Source organism: Aethalodelphis obliquidens, unplaced genomic scaffold (assembly GCF_003676395.1).
Source record: "Aethalodelphis obliquidens isolate GAN/ISIS:26980383/991018 unplaced genomic scaffold, ASM367639v1 scaffold86, whole genome shotgun sequence".
NCBI lineage: Eukaryota > Metazoa > Chordata > Mammalia > Artiodactyla > Delphinidae > Aethalodelphis > Aethalodelphis obliquidens.
The window spans coordinates 5,463,356-5,485,812 of NW_020838030.1; the positions used below are offsets into that span (position 1 = coordinate 5,463,356).

At 47.3% G+C, this 22,457-nt stretch overlaps 1 protein-coding gene across 5 annotated transcripts in view; it reads left to right on the forward strand.

Moving 5' to 3' along the window:
• The window catches only part of SRGAP3 (SLIT-ROBO Rho GTPase activating protein 3), a 252,356-nt gene that overhangs the window by 181,088 nt on the left and 48,811 nt on the right, over positions 1-22,457 (forward strand). For 3 of the 5 annotated variants that reach the window (XR_003430173.1, XM_027093960.1, XM_027093961.1), the window contains exons 8-12: positions 197-298; positions 2,502-2,699; positions 6,880-6,964; positions 16,354-16,381; positions 21,328-21,430. Coding sequence is in view for 2 of the 5 variants with exons in the window: in XM_027093960.1 (XP_026949761.1) it covers positions 197-298; positions 2,502-2,699; positions 6,880-6,964; positions 16,354-16,381; positions 21,328-21,430 (516 nt within the window). In the remaining 3 variants the exon portion in view is untranslated. The remainder of the gene's footprint in view (positions 1-196; positions 299-2,501; positions 2,700-6,879; positions 6,965-16,353; positions 16,382-21,327; positions 21,431-22,457) is intronic. The other 2 variants (XR_003430175.1, XR_003430174.1) reach the window with 1 other exon arrangement.

The following is a 22,457-nucleotide window of genomic DNA, read 5'->3' on the forward strand; positions in this document are numbered from 1 at the left end:
GTGAGAGGGTGGCCCCTGGCTCCCGGCTGGCTCTGGTGTTGCTGAGTACAAGCTGTGTGACCTTGGGTAGGTCACTTAACCTTTCCAGGCCTGCTTCTGCAGTTGTCGATGGGGATGTTAATGATAGGCCGGCCCCAGCTACGCACAGGTGGCAAGGGCCCCGGTCAACCACAGGCGGTGGCTGTCATTTCTGCAGGTGTGCCAGGTCAGTGCTCAGCAGCCCGTCCAGACGGAACTGCTCATGCGGTACCACCAGCTGCAGTCCAGACTGGCCACTCTCAAGATCGAGAATGAGGAGGTGAGTGAGCCCCTCCACCCTGTGAGGATTTCTTTACAAAGGCCTGACTGGTCCTGCAGAGTCTACTCTTGCCATGGAACACGTAAGAAATCAGGGTTCATCTGTAACATGCACAACTGTCAAAACCAACTACACCAAGAATCTTTGATGGCATGGGGAATGCTCACAAGATGTTAAAGAAAAGCAAGGAGGAAGTAGAACTCTATGTTCAGTACTGTCCTAACCAGGATAAACTGAAATATGTGTGCATGTTTCTGTGCATATTCACGGGCATAGAGAAAAAGACTGGAAGGAAATACTTTGAATGTTGATAGTGGTTTTGTCTGGGTTGCAGGAGTATAGGTGATTTCTGTTTTCTTCTCTGTGCTTTTCTCTATTTTCTGCAGTGAGCTTATGTTATTTTTATCATCAGAAATGTAGTAGGTATTTTAAATTACACAATAACCCAGGGCACACTAAATGTGTCATAGATTCTGAGCTCCAGGGAGCTTCTGTCTCACCGTGGCCAGCACACCTCCCTTGCAGCTGGTGCCTCAGGACTTCTGCCAGGTGGGCACAAATGGAAGTACCAGCTGGAGTGGCTCCATTCTGATGTGCACTGATGAGGCCACATGGGAGACCTCCTGTTCCAGCCGGGATGCCCCCACCCAGGGAGGACATCACCCAATTGGAGGACACCAGGACATGGGAGTGTCACCCGAGATCATGGGCAGGTCCATCCTTGAGAAGTGCAGTTGCAGCTGGAGATGGGGAGCCGTGGTCCCTGTCTTCAGACCTCAAGAGGGCTGTTCTAGGCAGAGAGGGCAGGTTGCTTTGTGTCTTCAAAAAGGACGTAGCCAGGACGAACGTGAGCCAGAGTGTAGCTAAGGATGAACGAATCAAAGCAGTCCCTGGGGAGTGGTTATGTGGAGACAAATTATATATTTGTTTATCAAACCTGAGAAGAGAGAGGATATGGCCAGTGTTTTCTGTCTTTATTTATGCCCTACATCTTCCCGTGAAGCGTTTTAAATTGTTTACATGGAACGGTATATGCTGTATATGGATAATAATGTTAATGGAATTTAAATTGAAAATCGGGGCACAGAAAGGTGGGTGAAGCACATGCTCCTCTGGGTAGGCTGTTCATGGCCATGGAAATGCTCAGTTTTGAACCTGAGCTTCTGTGAGCCTATGTTAGAAAGAACCGATTCACTCATTTATTCATTCAAGTATTTATTTAGCACATACTATGCGCTAAACATTGTGCAGAGTTAAGTGAGTGGATGAGACAATATAGTACCTCCTCTCACGGAGTTTATGTTCTAGTGAGAAAAGACAGGTGGTAAAACATGGAAGCGAACGAACCCATAAATGAATACGTACACAGAATATCAGACACTAAGTTAAGGGTGGTGGTCGGGGGTGGGTGGGGGGAGGCCTGATGTCACCAGGAGGCGACTTTTAAGTTGAGATCTGAGTGACAAGAGAGGCTTTGAGCAGCAATCACTGTGGAGCGAATGTGGACGCAGTTCCCCCAGGACTGTGTTTGGAGCGACCCTCCATCCAAGTTCCAGTACGCCCTTTAGGCACAGTTCAGTGAAGGGCTGTGGGGAGGCCGGGGCCCTGCGTGTGGAGCCTCCGGGGTCCTGCTCGGTCCCGGGAGAGGAGTCGGAGTCCTGGAGGACCGAGCACACTGCGTGTGTCTTGGGTCTATCTTCCTCGAGGCTGTTTTATCTCAGTCAGGCTTGCGTGGACTCAGTGGCCGACAGCAGAGGAGTTCACTCACTGAGGACAGCGCTGCCCTTATCCAGACTGTGTCCCCTCCCTTCTCTGGATGAAGGAAACGGGGAGCGTTTCTGGCGTTGCTCCTCCTCAGGGACCTGCCTCCCAGGAGGAGCTGGTTTGGGGTTGTATAACCATAAAGAAACACAAACCTCAAAACCCAAGTTCCTTGTTGGTCACAACCTTCTCCGACGTTGTCTCCAGCAGAAGCAGTCCCATGACCTGACTTTAGATTAGGCCACCTGGCTTCTCCCCCCAGCCAGCTGCTGGCCTTACTTTCCACATCACTGTAACAGGAATGAGCATCTTCGTCCTGCCTGCCTCCTGATGCTTTGTGTGGAAGAAATCAAGGAACGGTTGGGAAGGGGCTATGAGGTGTCAAAGGCATTCCGAGGCTGAAGGATTTTTGTCAACCTGAAGGATTTTTGTGTTTCCCCAGGTTAGAAAAACCCTGGACGCCACCATGCAGACCTTGCAGGACATGCTGACTGTGGAGGACTTTGACGTCTCCGACGCCTTCCAACACAGCCGATCCACAGAGTCTGTGAAGTCAGCCGCCTCCGAGACCTACATGAGCAAGCTCAACATCGCCAAGAGGAGAGCCAACCAGCAGGAGACAGAAATGTTTTATTTTACAGTAAGTGGCGTCCTGGCCCAGGACCCTCTGTCTGCCCCCCCACCGGCAGTGATTTTGGGGAGCAGCCCAAACTACTGGGAGCCAGAGGAACCACGTGGGTCCGTTAGACCTACAGGTCTTCCAGCATGTTTTCAGGTTAAATTGCCTGGCGTGGCTTTGTGAAATGCAGAAAGTGAGCTACCAGTGGGTAGCACCAGCCTTGATCTTGGATTGACAGTTATTGTGATTTTCCTTTTCTAGAAAAAATACAGAGAGAGTAGTGTTCAGTAGGGTGAGAGGAAAAGGGGCGAACAGAGCCAGGTGCACGCCCCAAGTAACAACCCCCAAGTTTAGTGTGTGGTTGTCATGTCAAGTTGTGTCAAATTTGGGCATGGACTCTGCAAACAACACCCTGAGTGATCTTTGCAAATTGCTGGTGAGTTGCCAGCCCTTCATGTAAAATCCCAGATTACTTACATTTCACTTGGCCAAGGAGGAACAGGAATGAGAGGCATCGGGGCTTTATTTCAACATGTATTTAGTGAACATGGAATGGGGTTAGAAGGGACCTTACATCTTCCATCTGATGTTTGACCCTGTTCAACCTTATCCCTGCCCAAAAGTCATTCAAATTCTGCTTGAACAACCCCAGATTTAAAAGCTCCCTCCTTCCCCAAACAACCCTTTTGTTTGGCTTGTGGCTGGCTATAGATATTATGATGTTTTCCCGTATCTCTGTTATCTTCAGAAATCTTCCTCACTAGGATTTCTGGTCATTGATCTTAATTCTGTTCTCTGGGGCAACCCAGAGAGAGGCTAATTCTACTTGACAGTTTGGCAAGGTTGCAGGGAGCTGGGTTTTTATTTCTCCAGGCTAAACATATCTACTTCTTCCGATCCAGCCTCTTAAGCTTTTGTTTTGAGTGCCCTCAGCATCCTAGCGACACTCTCCAGAACGTGTTCCACTTGTCCCACTTGTCGGTGCTTCTTCTAAAGTGAGATTCCCAGCAGCGGAGTGACCAGCACAGAGCAGGGCTAAACTTTCACCTCCCTCCACATTAGGGGCTATGCTTCTCTTTCCATATGTCCTAAGACCATATTCTTTTTTTTTTTTTTTTTAAGCTAGTATCAGCTAAATCTCTGTTCCCACTGTACTGCCATTAAACGAGGCCACCCTCCTCCTATGGGATGTGTAGGTGATGTCTTGGGTGGGTCTGATGTTTACCACCGTTTAGATTTCTCTTGATGGGTTCAGCTCATGGCTCCAGACTGTCAGGATCCTGATCAGCTGCTCATCACATATGCTGTCTCTTCAGACCTTGTGTCTGCAGATTCAGTAAGCGTGGCTTCTGTACCTTAAAGTTTGTCAATAAAAAAAAACTAATTGGTACTTCAGGGCCCAGGCCAAAGACAGAGTTATTCAAAACATGCCACTAGGCTAATATTGATCCATTAATCAGCACTTTTAGATTGTGGTCATTTAACCAGTCACAAACCCACCCAGTTCTAACATCCAGCTCCATTTCATGCTAGGCCTCATCAAATCCCTGTCAGAAACCAACGGTTGACGCCTACTGCATTTCCTTTGTCAACACTCTTTGACTTTGTTGTTTTCAAGAAAGAACCAATTCACTCATTTACTCATTCAAGTATCTATTTAGCACATACTACGTGAATACTGTGTGAATCAGCCCATGCCAGTTTCGGGGGCTCACCACTTCCACGAGGGGCCTACTGTGTTTGTAGAGAATTTACGGGTTACAAAGATAAGTGAGGAGTGTGGGTGAATATTGTCACTTAGGCAGCAGGAGCAAAGAAGGGGGTTCAGCCTGCTTGAAATTAAAAGACAGCATCCATGATGGGGGTCATGGATGTTATATTTTGATCTGAATATTCAAGTTATCAACCTGGTTGGCTAGTACACCTCATGACGTGATGTTGTGACATTATTTAGGTATTTTAAGGACATAACACTCCTTTTAAAGCAAACATTAATACGATTCAATGGCATTCTTTCCTTCATGGGTCACACGTGAAGCCTGGGTGAAGCTTGGAAGAAGTAGCCAGGATCCCCAAGCCCCAGAGCCCCAGTGTGTAATTTGCACTAACCAGGTGTAATTTGCACTAACCCACCAAAGCATGAGTTACAAGTTTGGGATCGGAGCTTCACCTGGCTTGGGACAGTGAGGCAGGATGGAGAGAATATCTACTTATACCGCAGCTCTGCTTTTTGTGGTGAATTCTTAAACACAGGGCAATAAAATCAGAGGGCTCTATTACTGGAAGCATACAGAGAGAGCCTATAGGTGGGTAGTTATCAAACCGAAGTGTGCTTTTGAATCATGTAGGAAGCTTGTTGAAAACGTAGGTTCCCAGACTACCACCCTCCCTGAGGTGGCACCCTGGAAATGTGAGCACTTCTGGGCCTCTGTGGTGTCCTCCTCGGGTTAGACTCACAGTCTTCCAGAGCAGGAATCTGCATGTGGACACTCTCCCCAGCTGGGTAGGAGGCCACTGGTCCCTGCACCACACTTGGAGAAGCACCACGAGTCTACTCATTTTACCTTGAGGAGGGCATGAGGTCCAGAAATGTTCAGAAATCCGGCCAAGATCGCACACTGAGTGACCACAGCTCTGAGCTCTTTCTCCTTCTGGGTAGAATGGGAATGGTGATGCTTCCACCATTTGTCATCTGAGACTGCAGTGAGGACCAGATGTACATGTTTGAAAACCGTCTACAGATACAAGGGGGAGTGACTCTTAGCAACCACGGGACAAGGCCCTAGGAGCTAAGAAGGACCACGGCCAAGGAGACAGGACGCCACAAGCCCCAGAAACCCGGCAGGGAGGGGCCAGGGTGCGGTGACCTCAGTCTTATCCAGGCACATGTCAGCCCCCTCCCCGTGGGCCTTTCCCCACACCTGTCTTCAGCGGGAAGATGGTGACATTCCAGATGTCCTGAGCTGCCGAGGCGCACTTCTTTGCTCCTCTGCGCCCTGTCTGAGCCCTCTGGCTGGGGAATAGAATGGGTTTTTTGGTGAGAAACTAGCTGGCAGATTTGGGGCAATCACATCTGTCCCTGTGCCTTCATTCTCAGGGCCTTTGTAATTGCGTTCCCCTCTGCTTAGACCCTTCCCTCCCGTATGCACCCACACGGCTGTCTTCCTCACCTCCTTCAGGCCGGGGCTGAGATGGCAACTTTGCAGTGAGGTCTGCCCTCACTCCCAGTTCCTCATTCCTGCCTTGTTTCCATCCCTAGCGTTCACCACTATTGACCAATTGTGTATTTTACTTACGTTTTTGTTAGTTTATTGTCTCTCTCTTACCCTGCTATGTCAGTCCCACCAGGTCAGAGATTTCAGCTGAATTTCTCAGCACCTACTATATGCCTGGCACAGCTGTAGGCACCGAGGATCCAGAAAGGAACCTGCTTGGACGGTGCCTACAGTGGCTCATGGTCCAGCAGAGAGGGCTCCCGGCCTGTGACTGGGCGGTGTGGGGTGGGCAGGGCCGAGGGAAGCTGGTAGTTGTGTAGAGGCATGGCTGAGGCCAGGCTGAACTGGGGGCAGGTGGATGTGTTTCTGTTCCGGGTGCCCCGTTCCTGGCACTGCTTCCAAGTGCATTGTGCTTGGCCAGGCCCCAGAACTAGAGGCAGCCTGGGTTCCTAGGGCAAATCATTTCTTGTGCCAGCCTCACCTTTCTCATCTGTAAAAAGAAGAAAATCATATCCCCAAATGCAGTTCGGGTTATTTTAATAGGAACATCTCCAGGGGCCTGCAATGCCCTTCCTCCTTCAGAGTGCAGCCAGATAAAAGAAGACATGTTCTGAGGCTCCCTTCTGACAGATCTGATAATGCTCTCTTGTCTCGGCTGCATGCTCTTGGCCCAGAAGCATGGAGGAACTTTGATGGCTAAAGAAGCCCACTGCCCGGGCTCCTGCAGTCCTCACCTGACAGAAGCACCTTTCACGGCGCACATCCCCCGAGCTTTCTCTGTGTTCCCAAACTGAACTGAAATGCCTCATAGGACTGGACAGCCACGCTTGGCAGAGCTGGGGATCTGATGGAGCCGACGCAGAAACCCCTTTCCCCGTGCCTGGGGCCTTGAGGGTGGCCTCCCGCCCTGGAGGTCCATTATGGAAGCAGAAATGGCAGGACTTGGCCCTGCGATCTGTAATGTCCTTGTGCCTTGTGTCTTACAGAAATTTAAAGAATATGTGAACGGCAGTAACCTCATCACTAAGCTACAGGCCAAGCATGACTTACTCAAGCAGACTCTGGGCGAAGGTGAGTCAGGTGGCAGAGGCTGGCAAGGGGGGCTGTCTTCCCGCTGGGTTGTGTTGTGGCCCCTTGAGCTGTTTCACATGGAGATCCTGGGCACTTGGTGGAATGAGGCCTGGTCCTGGAGCCACCTACCGGGATGAGCAATCTGGGAAAATAGCTCTGGTACAGATGCTGAGGGGGTCTAGTCTGACTGCAGAAACTATGGGGCAAGCACAAGTCTTAGTTTGGGTTGTGGAGGAGGGTCCCAGATAAAGTGGTGAGGGTCCCCAATAGGTAGGGGGTGGGATTCAGGGAACAGGCATCTGCACTGTTGCTTTTTAGTAGATTCTGTTTGCCAGGAATACTACTGGAGTGCCTGGCCAGGATTCTAGGTTCAAGAAGAAAAATACATACATGTAAAGCAGAGTTTGGTCCTTGGGAGACCTGGGGACTAGACTTAAAGCTCCCCAAAGGCTTCCAACGATGGGTGGGATAAAATCCCAACTGCTCCCATGGCACACGAGGCCCAAGATCACTTGACCTCTGCCTGCCTCCCTGACCTCATCTACCCATCCTCCACTTCCCTACTGTTCTCCAGTGGCACTGAGCTCCTTTCTGCACATCAAGCTCATCTAAGAAACGAAATTGAGTTGTTTGTAGTGAGGTGGATGGACCTAGAGTCTGTCATACAGAGTGAAGTAAGTCAGAAAGAGAAAAACAAATACCGTATGCTAACACATATATATGGAATCTAAAAAAAAAAAAAATGGTCATGAAGAACCTGGGGACAAGACAGGAATAAAGACGCAGACCTACTAGAGAATGGACTTGAGAACACGGGGAGGGGGAAGGGTAAGCTGGGACAAAGTGAGAGAGTGGCATGAACATATATACACTACCAAATGTAAAATAGATAGCTAGTGGGAAGCAGCGGCATAGCACAGGGAGATCAGCTTGGTGCTTTGAGACCACCTAGAGCGGTGGGATAGGGAGGGTGGGAGGGAGGGAGACGCAAGAGGGAGGAGATATGGGGATATTTGTATATGTATAGCTGATTCACTTTGTTATAAAGCAGAAACTAACACACCATTGTAAAGCAATTATACTCCAATAAAGATGTTAAAAAAAAAAAAAGCTCATCCAACTTATTCCTGCCTCAGGGCCTTTGCATCTGCTGTTCCCACTGCCTGGAATGCCCTTACCCCATGTCTCTGTGTGGATGGCTCCCTATCCTTCAGCTGTCAGCACAGATGTCACTTCCTCCTGAGACCCTTCTGACACCCAACCTCAAGGAATCACCACCTCTGTCCCAACACTCTTTCTGTTTGATTTTCCTCATCTCACTCATCACCATGTGAAATCCTCCTATATACTATTTGTTCATCTGCTTATTGTCGTTGGTCACACCCGCACCCCCAAGAGCATCATATCTTCAACCAGAGTAGGGACTTCCTTGCTTATTTTGTCCACCACTTTATCTAGTGTCTAGAACAGTGCCTGGCTCATATCAGGCACTCAGTAGCCACTGAATGAATGTTGAATGGAAAGGTCACCAGAACATGAACTAGAAACCATCCAAGGTCAAGGATGTGTCAACTGAAAACAAAAATGCACACCCTAAGAGCTGAGAGTTATATTTTATTCAGTGGACAAAATTGAGGACTTAAGCCCAGGACACAGCATCTCAGATAACTCTGAGATACTGTTCCAAAGAGGCAAGGTGGGGAGCCAGGATATATAGGAGTTTTTGCAACAAAGACCAGGTAGTCAGAACATCTAAAGATTGCTGTTAATAAAAGAAAACCAGACATCTCACGTTAAGGAATTTGGCACTTTTCTATATATGGGAAGATGCAAGAGTCTGGGCTCAGTGCAATCATTCCTTTGATACGCACCTCAGCTCTCTGGAGCCAGTATCCTGTCTTTTCTCATACTGAGTTTCCTCAGGGTGCACCGTTTGTTGAGGGGGGTGGGCAGGTGGCGGGTGGCTGCAGTATCTGATGATTCACTGGTAGGCATTATGTTTTATTTATTTATTTAGGCTACTTCGGGTCTTAGCTGCGGCACGCAGGGTCTTTGTTGCGGCACGCGGGCTTCTCTCTAGTTGTGGCACGTGGGCTCTAGAGCGTGCACAGGCTCAGTAGTTGCAGCACTGTGGCTTAGTTGCCCTGTGGGATCTTATTTCCCCAACCGGGGGCTGAATCTGTCCCCTGCATTGGAAAGTAGATTCTCAACCACTGGCTCACCAGGGAAGTCCCTGGGCATTATGTTTCCATCCCAAGTTCCCTCAGGGCTCTCCGTTGGGAGTGGCTGTAGTGGCTGATGCCTGCAACATTCCTTGTTTACTGATATGGCAGGCGGCATTTTTAGTTCACAGATGGTTTACAGCAAGTCCTGGCGGCCCTGGAGCCGGGTATGATGCTCAGCTTTGAGGGGAGGAGCTGACCTGGGGCTTCTGAAGCTACTGGGCAACCTCAGAGATAGTCTTGTGTTCTGTTTAGAGAGGGCTGTTGGCTGAAGTAGGTGCTCCACTGAAAGGAAAGAAAACATGGGGTCTGGGAAACAGGGGGCAGTACAAGAGAGATGAAGGGAATTTCTAAGATGATGATGCCAGTAGATCCCGAGATGACAGCTTGAAGCAGCCTAGAGAGCTCCCAGGAGTGTTCTGGGGAAGGAGTGTGACAGGACGAGAGTTGTGCTGGGCTGTGGGGCTGGTGGTCACTGCCGGTGGGAGTTCGCTGTCCGCAACACGTCCTTGCCTTCCCTGGCTCGCTCTCTTCTCCCTGTGGGTGCACATTCTAGTGGCTGTGTCCCAGCCACACAAGTCCCTAATTCCTGTCCACTCAGCAGCTATCAAGGGGGCTGCCAGGCTCTGCAGGTGCTTGGCATTTGTGAGCCCCATGCTTTAGAAGAACTGGTGAAAAATGAAACCATTTCCCAACCCCAAGGCACTTAACATTCTCTCTGGGAGACAACACATGAATTCATAAAAAATTAAATAACGATAACACTATCACACAGAAATACTGACTGAATTGCCAGGCGAACAGTACAGACTCTGAGGGTTGTGAGTCCAGAGAGGGAGGTTTCGCTGTGGGCCCAGGAGAGCTGGAAAGGCTTCAAGGAAGATGAATAACTAGGGCTTGAAGGAATAGCCAGGACTTTAAAACTAATACCAATGGAATTTTTTCAATCAACTTTGTTGACATATAATGGATATACCATAAAATGCACCCATTTTATGTGTAGAAATCAGTTTTGACAAACACATACATCCACCTGTCACCACCACCCGGAAGTTTGCTTGTGCCTCTTTGCATTCAGCTGCCCCCATCCTCCACCTCAAGGCACCACTGATCTGATTTCTATTGCCATAGACTAGTTTTTTGTGTTCTAGCTGGTGAGAGCTTGGGAGCTCTTGGAGGTGATGGGAATGTTCTATATCCTGCTTTGGGTGGTAGTTAGACATGGGTGTTTACATTTGTCAAAACTCATTGATGGAGAGGAAGAGTGGGGGAGAAGGAGTTGCAATGAGCTTTTTTTCATTTCCCCTGTCCCACCCCTCTACATTCTGCCCATCCTGACATTTCAGTATTGGACCAGGCGAGTGGGGCCATGGAGGAGTGTGGGTAACACGGAGGAACAAGAACAGCAAGAATAGAGGGAAAGGGGAGAGACAGAAAGTCCTCGAGAGGAGCTTGGGTGTGTGTGTGACGGGGGCAGCTTCCACGGCTCACAGAATCAGTTTTTATGGTCATGGGACTGGGGGCTGCTGCTCATGAGTTGTAGCAAAAGGTGGGTCCATGTGAGTTGCTGGCTACTTGTACTTTCGAAATCAGATACCCTGGATTTAGAAAACAAGATGTTCCTTTATAAAATAAGATCCCAGATGAGGAAGTGCTTCTCTCCAGCTCCTCCGTGAGTGCTCTCACATGCTTTTATTCCTGCCCTTGCCTGAATGGCCTTAATGAAATAATAATAATAATTAGTTTTGGTTGGCGTAACTCGTGATCCATTTGGTCTTCCAAGTTTATTTAGCCTTCAGCTGCGCCTTGCTTTGAGATGTGATTTATGAGTCCTTCATCTGACTTTTGAGCTGAAGAGCAGCAAAAAACTGAAAATGCAACTTCAGAAGTATAATGGAGGCTAAGAGAGAGCCATCTAGAAGAATTTCCACAGTCCTGTTTTCTCATAAGCCAGCAGTGAGGAAAGCCCACTGTGCTGCTTTTGATAACTGGGATGGGTCTTGTTAGACTGGTCAATTCTGGAGAAGTTTTTTTCCCTCTTTTTTACATCTTTATTGGAGTATAATTGGTTGTGTTAGTTTCTACTGTATAACAAAGTGAATCAGCTATATGCATACGTATATCCCCATATCCCCTCCCTCTTGTATCTCCCTCCCACCCTCCTTATCTCACCCCTCTAGGTGGTCACAGAGCGCCGAGCTGATCTCCCTGTGCCAGGCGGCTGCTTCCCACTAGCTATCTATTTTACATTTGGTAGTGTATATATGTCCATGCCACCCTCTCACTTCATCCCAGCTCACCCTTCCCCCTCCCCGTATCCTTAAGTCCATTCTCTACGTCTTTGTCTTTATTGCTGTTCTGCCCCTAGGTTCATCAGAACCATCTTTTTTTTAGATTCCATATATGTGTGTCAGCATACGGTATTTGTTTCTCTCCTTCTGACTTACTTCACTCTGTGTGACAGACTCTAGGTCCATCCACCTCACTACAAATAACTCAATTTCGTTTCTTTTTATGGCTCAGTAATATTCCATTGTATATATGTGCCACATCTTCTTTATCCACTCATCTCTCGATGGACACGTAGGTTGCTTCCATGTCTTGGCTACTGTAAATAGAGCTGCAATGAACATTATGGTACATGACTCTTTTTGAATTATGGTTTTCTCAGGGTATATGCCCAGTAGTGGGATTGCTGGGTCATATGGTAGTTCTATTTGTAGTTTTTTTAAGGAACCTCCGTAGTGTTCTCCATAGTTATTTAAATTTTAATAAACTTTTTGTTTTAGAATAGTTTTATATTTATAGAAAAGTTGCAAAGATAAGGTAGTACAGTTCCCATATACTCCACATCCAATTTCCCCTATTATTAACATCTTCATTTTACACGAATATGGTATATTTGTCACAATTAATGAATATTGATACATTATTATTAACTGAAGTTAGTAAATTACTGAATTACTGAAGCTGAAACCAAATCTTCAGTCATTTTTGTGTCTCCCCTGCACAATAAAGGTATATGTGGATTCTAAGGGCATTAGGGGAAAGGGGAGAATTTGCGCTGACTTAGTTTGATAAAGAACTTGCCCGTTGGGCAAAGTTGGGGCATGAAAAAATTGAGCGGGCCAAAGAATGCTCAGAATCTTCTAATTCACTCTTCTGAGCATCTTCAGATGATTCCCCTCCACCTGGACATGTTAACTCTTCCATTCAGTAGAAAGCTCTTCTAAGAGTGGGGCTAGGGTAGGGTGACACCTGCCTCAATGGCCTTTTTAGGTCATCTGAGAGCTATTTTATATTGGGGGGATAAGCTGGTCATTTTGAAAACAGGTGAGAAATATGGGGCCAAGTGGAATATTTTTACTAAAAAGATACAAAGCTTTTTTTTTTAATGAAATGAAATATCATGTCTAGTGCCTCAGTTTCTCTCCAGTACTCTTTTGACAGCACGCCTCAAAGAAACCACAAGTTGGAGGAAACTAGGTCTTTTGGGTCACCCTCACTTAGAAGCGAATGTTTGAACATGGCACACAAGTCAAAATGCTTCTAGGTGCCCTGCAAATTGTCATTCCTTGTTACAAATGTCACTGCCACATCTTGGGAACAAGAGCACACACCCTTATGTGCCCTTGGCTGTTGCTATGTCGTTTTATTGGCCAGAGGATTCTTAGTTTATCATCTCTGAGTCTTAGATTTCTGAGCTCTTTATTGCCCTGGTTAGTCAGTAAGCTCCAGGCTTTACAGTTAAGATATGGGTGGGTTTTCAATTTACTCTATAGCCCCTCTGGGGTGAATGGTGCATTGTCTATAAAAGGGATGAGACATAACCTTTTCAGGCCAAGGTTTAATAGCCCATTACAGAGCAAAATGTCCACCGGGACCAGACAGTCTGACCTTCTAGAAAATGACTGAGCCACCAAGTATAAAATATATTTTTAAAACCTGAAGAGATCTCAGGTGGTAAAGGGCAGAACATTTTTAATTTCTGTTGTTTGTTTGAAGTTGAAACACCATATTCCAAAAGATGTTTCTGGTAAAGAGGTTCTTGAGGTCTGGAATGTGAGTCAAAGCTGACGGAGAATAAATTCGATTCGTTGCCAGAGGAAGGTCTGTCTTGAGTGTGTTCTGACACATTTTACTCCAGGACTCAGATCCTTTGATTCCGACCTACCCCTTTCTTCCCCGCCGGCCATCCATTCATCTGTCCATCCATCCATGGGGACACAGTATATACAAGACGAACAAGGTTCCTGCCCTCGTGGGGAAGAGAGACCTCAAACAGGAAACAAACCATTAAGTAAAGAATTATAACTGTGAGTGTCCTCGAATAGAAAATTGGGGCTGAGATAGAGAATAGTTGTGTACGGGGTTGGGGAGCATTGGGGCACCTGCTTTAGGTTGGGTGATCAGAGAGACCTCCGAGGGGAGGTGATGTTTAAGCTGAGACTGAAGGATGGGAAGGCGTCAGCCGTGTGAAAAACTGAGGAGAGAGTGTTGGGGCAGAGGGAACAGCCTGTGTGAAGGCAGGAAGGGATGTGGTGAGGTAGGAATAAAAGAAGGGCACTGTGCCTGGACCACAGTGAGTATGTAGGGGAGTGGGCAATTCTGGAACTAAGAGGAGGTAGAGCTGGAACCTCTTCCTAGGTCCCCTTTGTCAGCCAGAGTTGCACAGCTGACTACAGCTCTAAGGGAAATGATGTGCTTTATAGTCAACCCAGGCCACTGGCTGACGCTTTCATGAGTGGGCTGCCGTCAGCTTCAACTCAGGGTCTTAGATCTAGGTGAAAATTTAACTCAAGTTGATGTCTGGTAGGAATTTGCCCCAGACCCCAGGCACACAATCAAATTAAGCAGAGCAAATTTTCCTGTTTTACCCAACTTTTCTCCTTTCCTCCTTTGGCTTCTGTTCAGCCGGTTGCAGTCACTCTTGTAACTGCTTGTGGCTTTGGTCAGGAATTAAGGAATTGTGTGCTGATTCGCTCCAAGTTTTATTCTCAGACTTCTCTAACTCTCTTCCTCCCCTCATTTTTCTCCCCATTCAGCATTGCTTTCTGAAACAATAGAGAAATATAAATGCTCAGTTCTTTTTGTTTGAATAAAGTCCCTTCGTGTGAATGCTAGATGGGATTCTAGGGTCTGGAGCTGTTCTGTCCAATATGGTGGCCACAAGCCACATGAGGCTGTCGAACACTTGAATCGTGGCTAGTCTGAATGGAGATGTGTAAAACGAGCACCAGATTTCAAAGAGTTAGTAATATATATATCTTATTAATTTTTATATTGATACATATTGAAATAATATTTTTGATATATTAGATTAAATACAATGTATCATTAAAATTAATCTTTCATGTTTCTCTTTAGTTTTTATATGTGGCTACTAGAAATTGTGGCTTGCATTATATTTCCATGGGACAGCACCGGCTTAGAGGTTCTCTACTGCACCATAAAAATAATGAAGTACTGAATCATGCTGTGGATGAACCTCAAAAGCATTATGCTCAGTGAAAGAAGCCAAATGCAAAAGACCACATATCGTATGATTCTATTTTTATGAAATATCCAGAATAAGCGAATCTACAGAAAGAGAGTGTGGATGAGTGGTTGCCATAGGCTGGAGATGGGAAGAGGGAGTGACTATAAATCGGCACAAGGGATCTTTTCAGTGTGATGGAAATGTTCTAAAATTGAGTTGTGATGGTTGCACAGCTTTGAATATTTACTAAAAATCACTGAATTATACATTTTAAATGTGTGAATTTTATGATATGTAAATTATACCTCAATAATTTAAAAAGAGGGCAGTGGATATGAGACTGGAATTCCAGGGAGATGTAAGATCTGGAGATAAAGTTAGGAAGTCTCAGCAAGCATTTGAGATCACCTAGAGAGGGTGGAGGAGACCCAGTTTGCATCCTGGGGGCATTCCAATATTTAGAGGTTAGAGTTTGGACAGATGAGGAGACAACAAGAGAAACTGAGGAACAGCCTGTAGGGCAGGAAGGACACCTGGAAAGTGTACAGAGTCATGAAAATCAAGAGGAAAAAGCTTTATAAGAAGAAGGGAGTGATTAACTGAGGTAGGCAGTGCTGAGCAGTCAGGTAAGAGCAGAGGAGACATTAGGTTCAGCCGCACAGAGCAGTCTCCGTGGAGTGGTGAGGACAAAAGCCAGCTGCGGTAAGGCAAGAGGAGGAAGCGACAGGGACCCCAAACAGAGCTCCTTCAGGAAGTTTTGCTGGAAAGGAGAGCTGAGAAATGGAGATTGAGTTAGAGGAGAAATGGGATCAAGGGGAGGCTTAAAAGGCAGGTTGGATGTATCCAGTGTACGTGTTGATACGCTGATGGAAATGATCCAGAGAGAGGAGACTGGCGATGCTAGAGAGAGGGGAGAACTTGCAGAAGCAAAGCCCCTGAAAAGGACCGAGGGCATGGGACCTGCAGCATGGGGTCTGGGTTTTAGCAGAAGCAGGATGCTTCCTCCAGAGCACCAGGAAAGGAGGTAGCGGGGGAGTGGGCAGGCGCAGGTAGGTGGGTAGGTCTCATGGTGGTACCCAGAGACCCTGTCTTATTGATTTTGTTTTCCAGTGAAGGAAGCGAGAAGGTCTTCAGCTGAGGATGAAGGCAGGAGGGCTGGGGGTGGGCACTTGGCGGGGTTGAGTGACAACAGAAGGTGTCTTATGGCTGATACCCTTCAGTGCCGGGCATGACAGGTGCTCAGTAAACCTTTGTGGACATAAAGCAGTGCGTGGGCTCTCCAGCTGGGGTATGCATAGAAGAGAGTACTGGGAGTGCTGTCAAAATGCAGATTCCTGGGTCCTTATCCAGGAAAGAGCCAAAAAAATCTGTATTTTTGACAAGAGTTCCAGAAGATTCTGATGCCACTGGTCAGCAGGTTGTAGTTGAAAATCAAATGTGTAGGAACAATAACAAATGAAAAATATGTGAACATGGCCCTACAAATAGGAGGCACTGAGGATTTAATAAGACTCAGTTCTTCGCAACAGAACACACCTTAGGCATAATAACATTTCCCATTTCACAAATAATTAAGGTGTTAGTTGTTTCTTGTTTTTAGAAAAAGATGAATGTTCTCTGCTCAAAAATAAACCAACAAAAACGAAAACAAAACCAACAATTAAATCAATGTACACTTTTCTTTCCAGGGGAGAGAGCAGAATGCGGTACAACCAGGTAAGAGCGGTGCATCTTGTTTCCTTCACCTGCTGCCTGAGTGGGCAGTGGGAGGAGGTGGGGGGAGCAGGACAGACGGGGAGGTGGGGAGACAGTGCTGGAGCTCAGGGCAGCAGAGGAGTCTTAGAGGGGACAGCGCCTCGCCAGTGTCCCCACGGGGGTGTGGTTGTGCTGAGAGGGAAGGCAAAGGTCTTTTGGCTGCTCTGCTGGTTCCAGCATTAGACTGGTGATGGGGAGGGAGCCTTTCAGAGCTGCTGTGGGAAGTGGGTGTCGTCCCTTGTTGCTATCCATCTGGTGGGAGGACGGGAAGGTAATATATATTGCAGAGTGGCTGAGGGCAACCAGGAGAAGCCAGAGGCTGTGGGGTAGATGCCCACCTGTCTCCCCATCCGTTCTATGGCTGCTGAGCAAACCGCCGAGGCGTGGGGCCCAGCCCGGGGTCCCAGTTTGCCAAGGCTCCGGGTTTGGCTGGAAACGCACACCACCGGGCATACGCATGCGCATATCCACACGAGCGGGCGCAGACACCCGCTGCTGCCTGCCCTGGCTTCGGACCTCGCAGCACTGGGATGGCCTGATGGCAGAGCCCCTGGTGGGGGAAGTAATAGTGGGCAGCTTCTGCTTTCTCTCCAGCTCGCTCAACATTATCCTCTGGGCTTTTCCCTGAGCAGACCAGAACCAGTGAACACTTTCACTCAGCAGCTGATAGCTGAGAGGCTGGCTTCAGGACTGGACCTTTCCTCTACCTGTGGAGAGTTTAGGTCCATAAGCAGCCCTATCGCTGCCCGGGTTCCTTAGAGCCCATCCATTTCCGTGTTCCCAGCAATGCCCGTCCCACTGCCCAAGTTGAATTGAGCTGGTGGCCCAGAGGCCTGCGCTTTTCCATCACGTGGCCGTTGAGAGCTACTTCTGCCTCATTCTGGGCCCAGTGACCCAAAGACATCCTTTTCCCACAAGTTCTTCCCAGTGGCCCAGAATCCTGGAAAGCTGTCCTACTTGGCAAGAGGGAGGATGAACCCTTAACTCCCGCCTCATCTGGAAGGGAGTTGGCTGGGAAAAGGCTTGGAAAGCTCTGAGGTTTTCAGTTTGCTGGCCCAGGGTGGGGGAAGACTGAGGGCTCTCCAGAAGCTTAGCCTGTGCAGCTGTTCCTCTAGGCCCCGGCAGTCCCCGGACATTGGGAAGATTCATGATACCAGGCGAGGCCCTCCCAGCACATGGGTCAGCAGATGTGCAGGGTTACTTTCTAAGAACCTTTTAGAAACAAACTCCTATTTATTTATTTACTTACTTATTGCAAGAGTGTTGTCATAGTACCAAAACAACAGAAGCCACATTTTACACCAAAGTTTGCAAATAATGAAACAGATGGGGGGATGAATTGAGCCATCCCTCACTTCCTCCTAATTCCTAAAACTCATGTGGGAGAAGATGATTCCAGCAGATTGTAGGAGAGATCTGTAATCAAACCCTTAGCGAGGTCCCAGGGTCTTCCTTAGAGAAATGTTGAGAGGTTTTTTTGTTTTTCTGTTTTTTTTTTAAATAAAGCCCTCTGAGATGCTGTCTTCCACACCCTCTTTGACCTAGGGCCTGGGAAATCCAAGCTAGGATTACAGACCTCCCACTTAGATACACTGCACTAAGCTGCAAATCCAGCCATCTGCACTTTGGCCCTTGGCCAAGGTCAAAGGCAACTCTTAGTAAAGTAAAAGCTTCCTCTTACTTCCAAAAATCATTTTTAACTTATTGTGGAGTGCACTGCTAACTTGGAAGTATATTTTAAATTTATCTTAAATGTCCTGGATGAGCTATTTCTATACTGTGGCCCTCTTTATCTGCCATAGTTTCCTGTCCAAGGTCAGTGTTGTTTTGGGTGATTATTTGAGCAGGTCCCCTCAGCCAAGTTGTTGCTGGCCTTGTATAGACAGACCAAGTTTTGCACGTGGGCTGCAACACATTGTATATTTTTTTCTCATACTTTAGAACGTTATCTTAGAATAGCCCCAATTCATAATAACCCTGTAATTAGGCTGACCAGATGCAATAATGCGCTTGAAAGACATATGGTAAATGGCAAAGCCAGATGCAAATGTAAGGTTTGATATGGTTTTTCAAACCATTGACTGGCTTCCCTAACCTAGGCTGACTCGCTCCAAGTCTGGATTAGCAGTGAAATCACTCGAGATTTCTTGTCCAAACAGATGCAACCCCATGCACACCCATGCACAGCTTCCAAGAGCCTGACCACCATTGAACTACAATATTGCTGTCATTTTGGATGTTGACACCCACATCTGTTGGGTTGTCTAGGGAAATAACCATCCTTCTGGTCACAGAATAATTTTGAGGCCAATTCCTATGTTACTAATGCGTGTTAATTTTTATCTTGGTTGAAAGGCAGAAAGGGGACATTGGTCTCTGGTTTCTCTTTCTTCCTCTCCGTGGCTTTCTCTGTTCCTGTTTTCCCTGCCTCCCTCCCTCTCTCTCTCTCTCTCTCTCTTTCCTTTTGCTCTGCAACTGAGCAGCAGAAGAGATGGAAGGCTTAGGCTGCCCCACTTTCCTTGGCTGAGCTGCCCCCCTGCTCCCCACTTTGTGCCCCACCCAGCACTTCAGTAAGTCGGTATCAATTTGGTGTCATGCAAAGTTGGGATAGCTACGTTTCCTTGTCAGAGATTCCGCTCACTGCACAGAGCACCACACAAAAGAAAGAAATCCTGATGCGGTTCTAACAGTCCTTTGCTTTCTGGATTGGGCAGAAATTATGTAACTTCAAGGAAAAAAGAATCCTTAGGACTTATTTTAGGAAATAAATTTTAAAGGCACCCTAGATATTTTTGGTATTGGGTGTCCAACACCTGCATTAAGAGTCTGTACTCTTGCTGACCATGAGAGTTTAATAGATGATTTAAAGCTATTGCTGAATGTTCTGTGATAAAATCAATTTCCCAATTTCCATAATCACACCGGAACCTGAAATAGGAAGAGCTGAATTCTATTCCTATGACCTTGGGCAAGTTTCTTAATCTCTCCTGGGCTCGTTTACCTTATGTTTAAAGTAGGTTTAATAGTTCTTGCCTATCTCACAGGGTTGTCGTGAGGGTATCATGCAGTGTGAGATAAGGAAATGATGTGAGAACGTCCAAAAACAGAAACCCAAATCACCATGGAAACAAGGTGGTGCAGCTGCTACCCTCCAGTTATGATACGTAAAACCTATGGCCCTGTCACATTTTTGGCACTCTCTTTTGGCATTTGGAAATTCAAAAGCAGATCTGTTGTAAGAAATATCACTCTCACATAACCCACATCCTCAAAAAATAAGTAACTTATGAAAAAGAAATGACATGGACTTAGCTAACCAAATTGACGTAGATCCGAGATGAGCTCAAAATACTCTTGCCTGTTGTTTCTTTGCAAAATTTTGGTCTGTGCTGTTATTTTAGTTCCAGTGTTTGGGTGGCATGAGATTTGGATTCCACTGTGTCTTTGCCCATGCATGTCCTGGAGCTAGCAGCATTTGCTCAGTATTCAGACACCTAGATGTTGATCTGAGTTCCCTAGATGGCGGGCCTGCTGAGGGAGACAGGCACCACGAGGCCAGTGAGCAAGGCAGCATGAGTCTTATCTCCTTGACTGGCTCCACGGCACATACGATTTCTTGCCCATTCACAGAAATCAGTCAAGGCTTGTGGGCCCAGGTCTGTGTTCATCACGCATGGACATTATCTGTGTCAGGCTTGGTCCCCACTTGGTACCTCTCAAATTATGAACGAAGCCAGTTGAAAATGAACTGTGTCTCTTGGTTAGGGACTCTCCTCCTAACCTCAGAAAGCCCTTTGCCCTAGAAGGCTGGCAGCATTGAGTCAGGCCAACTTGGGTGGTGAAAGATGAGCAAATAAGCCAACACAGGTATATGCATGTGAGCAACTCTGGAAACTGGTCCAGTGTTTGTGGCTGTTTCGCTGTCGCTGGTGAACTGTGGTATGATCGCCCCTCCCTGTGGCCGAGATGGAGCGCAGGGAATGGAGATCCTAAAGTCAAGCAAGACACTTTCAACCTGACCCCACGGGTCCTCCGCTGGCAAGGGTTAATGGGATGGATGAGTCTTTGGCTGGAAATGAGAAAGTTCCCTAAGGCTCCATGACAGACCCTTTGGTAAAAATCTTGGGATTGGAGCCAAAGAGGCCTGGGTTTGCGGCCTAGCTCTGCCACCTCCCCCCTCTAGGCCTCAGTTTAGGCCTCTGTAAAATGGGACCATACGTGCAGGGTTGAGCTGACATTAAGTGTGATAATGGATTTGAAAACATTGTAACTGAAAGTGTACTTGACTAAAGGACAGGAGATAATCATCATCCTGGGTCCCCTGGGGACCCCAAAGAAGCTGCAGCCTCCCTCCTGGCATCAATTTCTTCATCTCTAAAATAAGAATAATAATTGCCTGGCTCTTAGATCAATGGATTATAGATTAGTCAAGTGCGTTTGAAATGCAAGGAGGCATTAGGAAGATCAGTGCCCTGGTATGGTGGGAGTTGAGACTTGGTGATGCATTTAAGCCAACATGATGAAAATTAACCCTTCCGATCATCTTTGAAAGTCTCTTGCTTTCTTGGGCTACAGATTACATCTCTCCCCTGATTCCCCCTCCATCTGGTCAGCTTTGCGGGATGACAGCCCTGATTGGAGTTTCAATGGTTTCCTGGACACGTGCTGTGCCCTTCTGTGATTTAGAATACATTTGTGTTACTCCTGCCTGACACCGTGGGTAAATTAAGACCTGCTTAAACATCCAGAGGCCTTCAGATGGAGCATTGGACACCAATGCGCTGGGGGTTCAGGCCTTCCATTTGCATTTTGTGTTCTCCTGCAGTCGTGGGTCGTAAGAGCGTCTTTCCCAGTTGTATGTTTACCTTGTTTGCTTTCTTGATTTCTTTTGTTCCGTTTTCCCCTAGGCCCCCCTGTCTTCCCCCTAAACCACAGAAAATGAGGAGACCTAGGCCTCTCTCAGTGTGTAGCCATAAACTATTTAACGGCTGTATGGAAGCGTTCATTAAGGTACTTGCTGGGGAGCCACGGAGTCCGCGAATGCACCCAATGTAATGGCAGCCTTTCTCCACCTCCTCCCCCGGCCAACAGCCCTGCCCCAACCTACCGACCTACCAACGACTGACGGACTGGAACTTTCAATCCGGGCCCTCGGCCAGGCCTTGTGGCAAGCTGGTCCTCCCGGCAGCCTGCTCTTAGCTTCAGTGAGGGCTTCTAATCAGAGCTGCTCTTGCCTCTGACCAGTCGCTCCTAAGTACTTTCCCTTGATTCTCAACCCTGGGGGAGGGTTGCAATCACGCTGGGACCCAGTAAAATCCAGGTGGCGCTGAATCCGTGCCAGACAGTGGTCCCTGTCAGCCCCACTTCACTGCTTCAGGAACTGCAGTCCTGACCAGCCTGAGGGACACTTAGAGAAACCCCCTCGCCTTGAGTCACACTCACATCTCCCAAGAGGGGACAGGTTGGAAACAATACAAAGAAAAGCCCTGTGAGTAACTGTGTTTTTATACAAGTGATTTTTTAAAGTTGAGAATATACCAGCAAAGGAACGCAACACATACAATTTGTACGAGAGACAACCCTTCCACCTAATTTTGTTTCTTGTTAGGCAGTTTGGGAGAAGAGAAAAGAGCTGAGGTAGTCCCTTTAGAATTCCAGGTTAATCCTTTACACCTTAAACTAAAAAAAAAGCTTTTCACCTCAGTGAGTTTCTCTTCTTACTTCTTGGCTGCAAAGGGTGCAGGATCAAGCCATCCCAGATAGAACAGCTCAAGGCAAGTTAAGATGGTGGTGGAGTTGAAAAGGGCAGCACGTGGGGGACATACTTGAGGAAGGGGAGATGCATTCTGAACATTACTTAGGGGAACAGCAGAAGGTCCCTGACAGTTATTGGAAGCGTGCCCCATCTAACGAAGACCGTTTGCAGAAAATAAGAATCAGGAGAAAAGTAAAGGTTCTCGGGCCCTGCCGACACTTTTGGAGTGCTGAGGCTGCCCCTGCTCTGGCTCTCTATCCTCTGTCCTCATATAGGGCATGC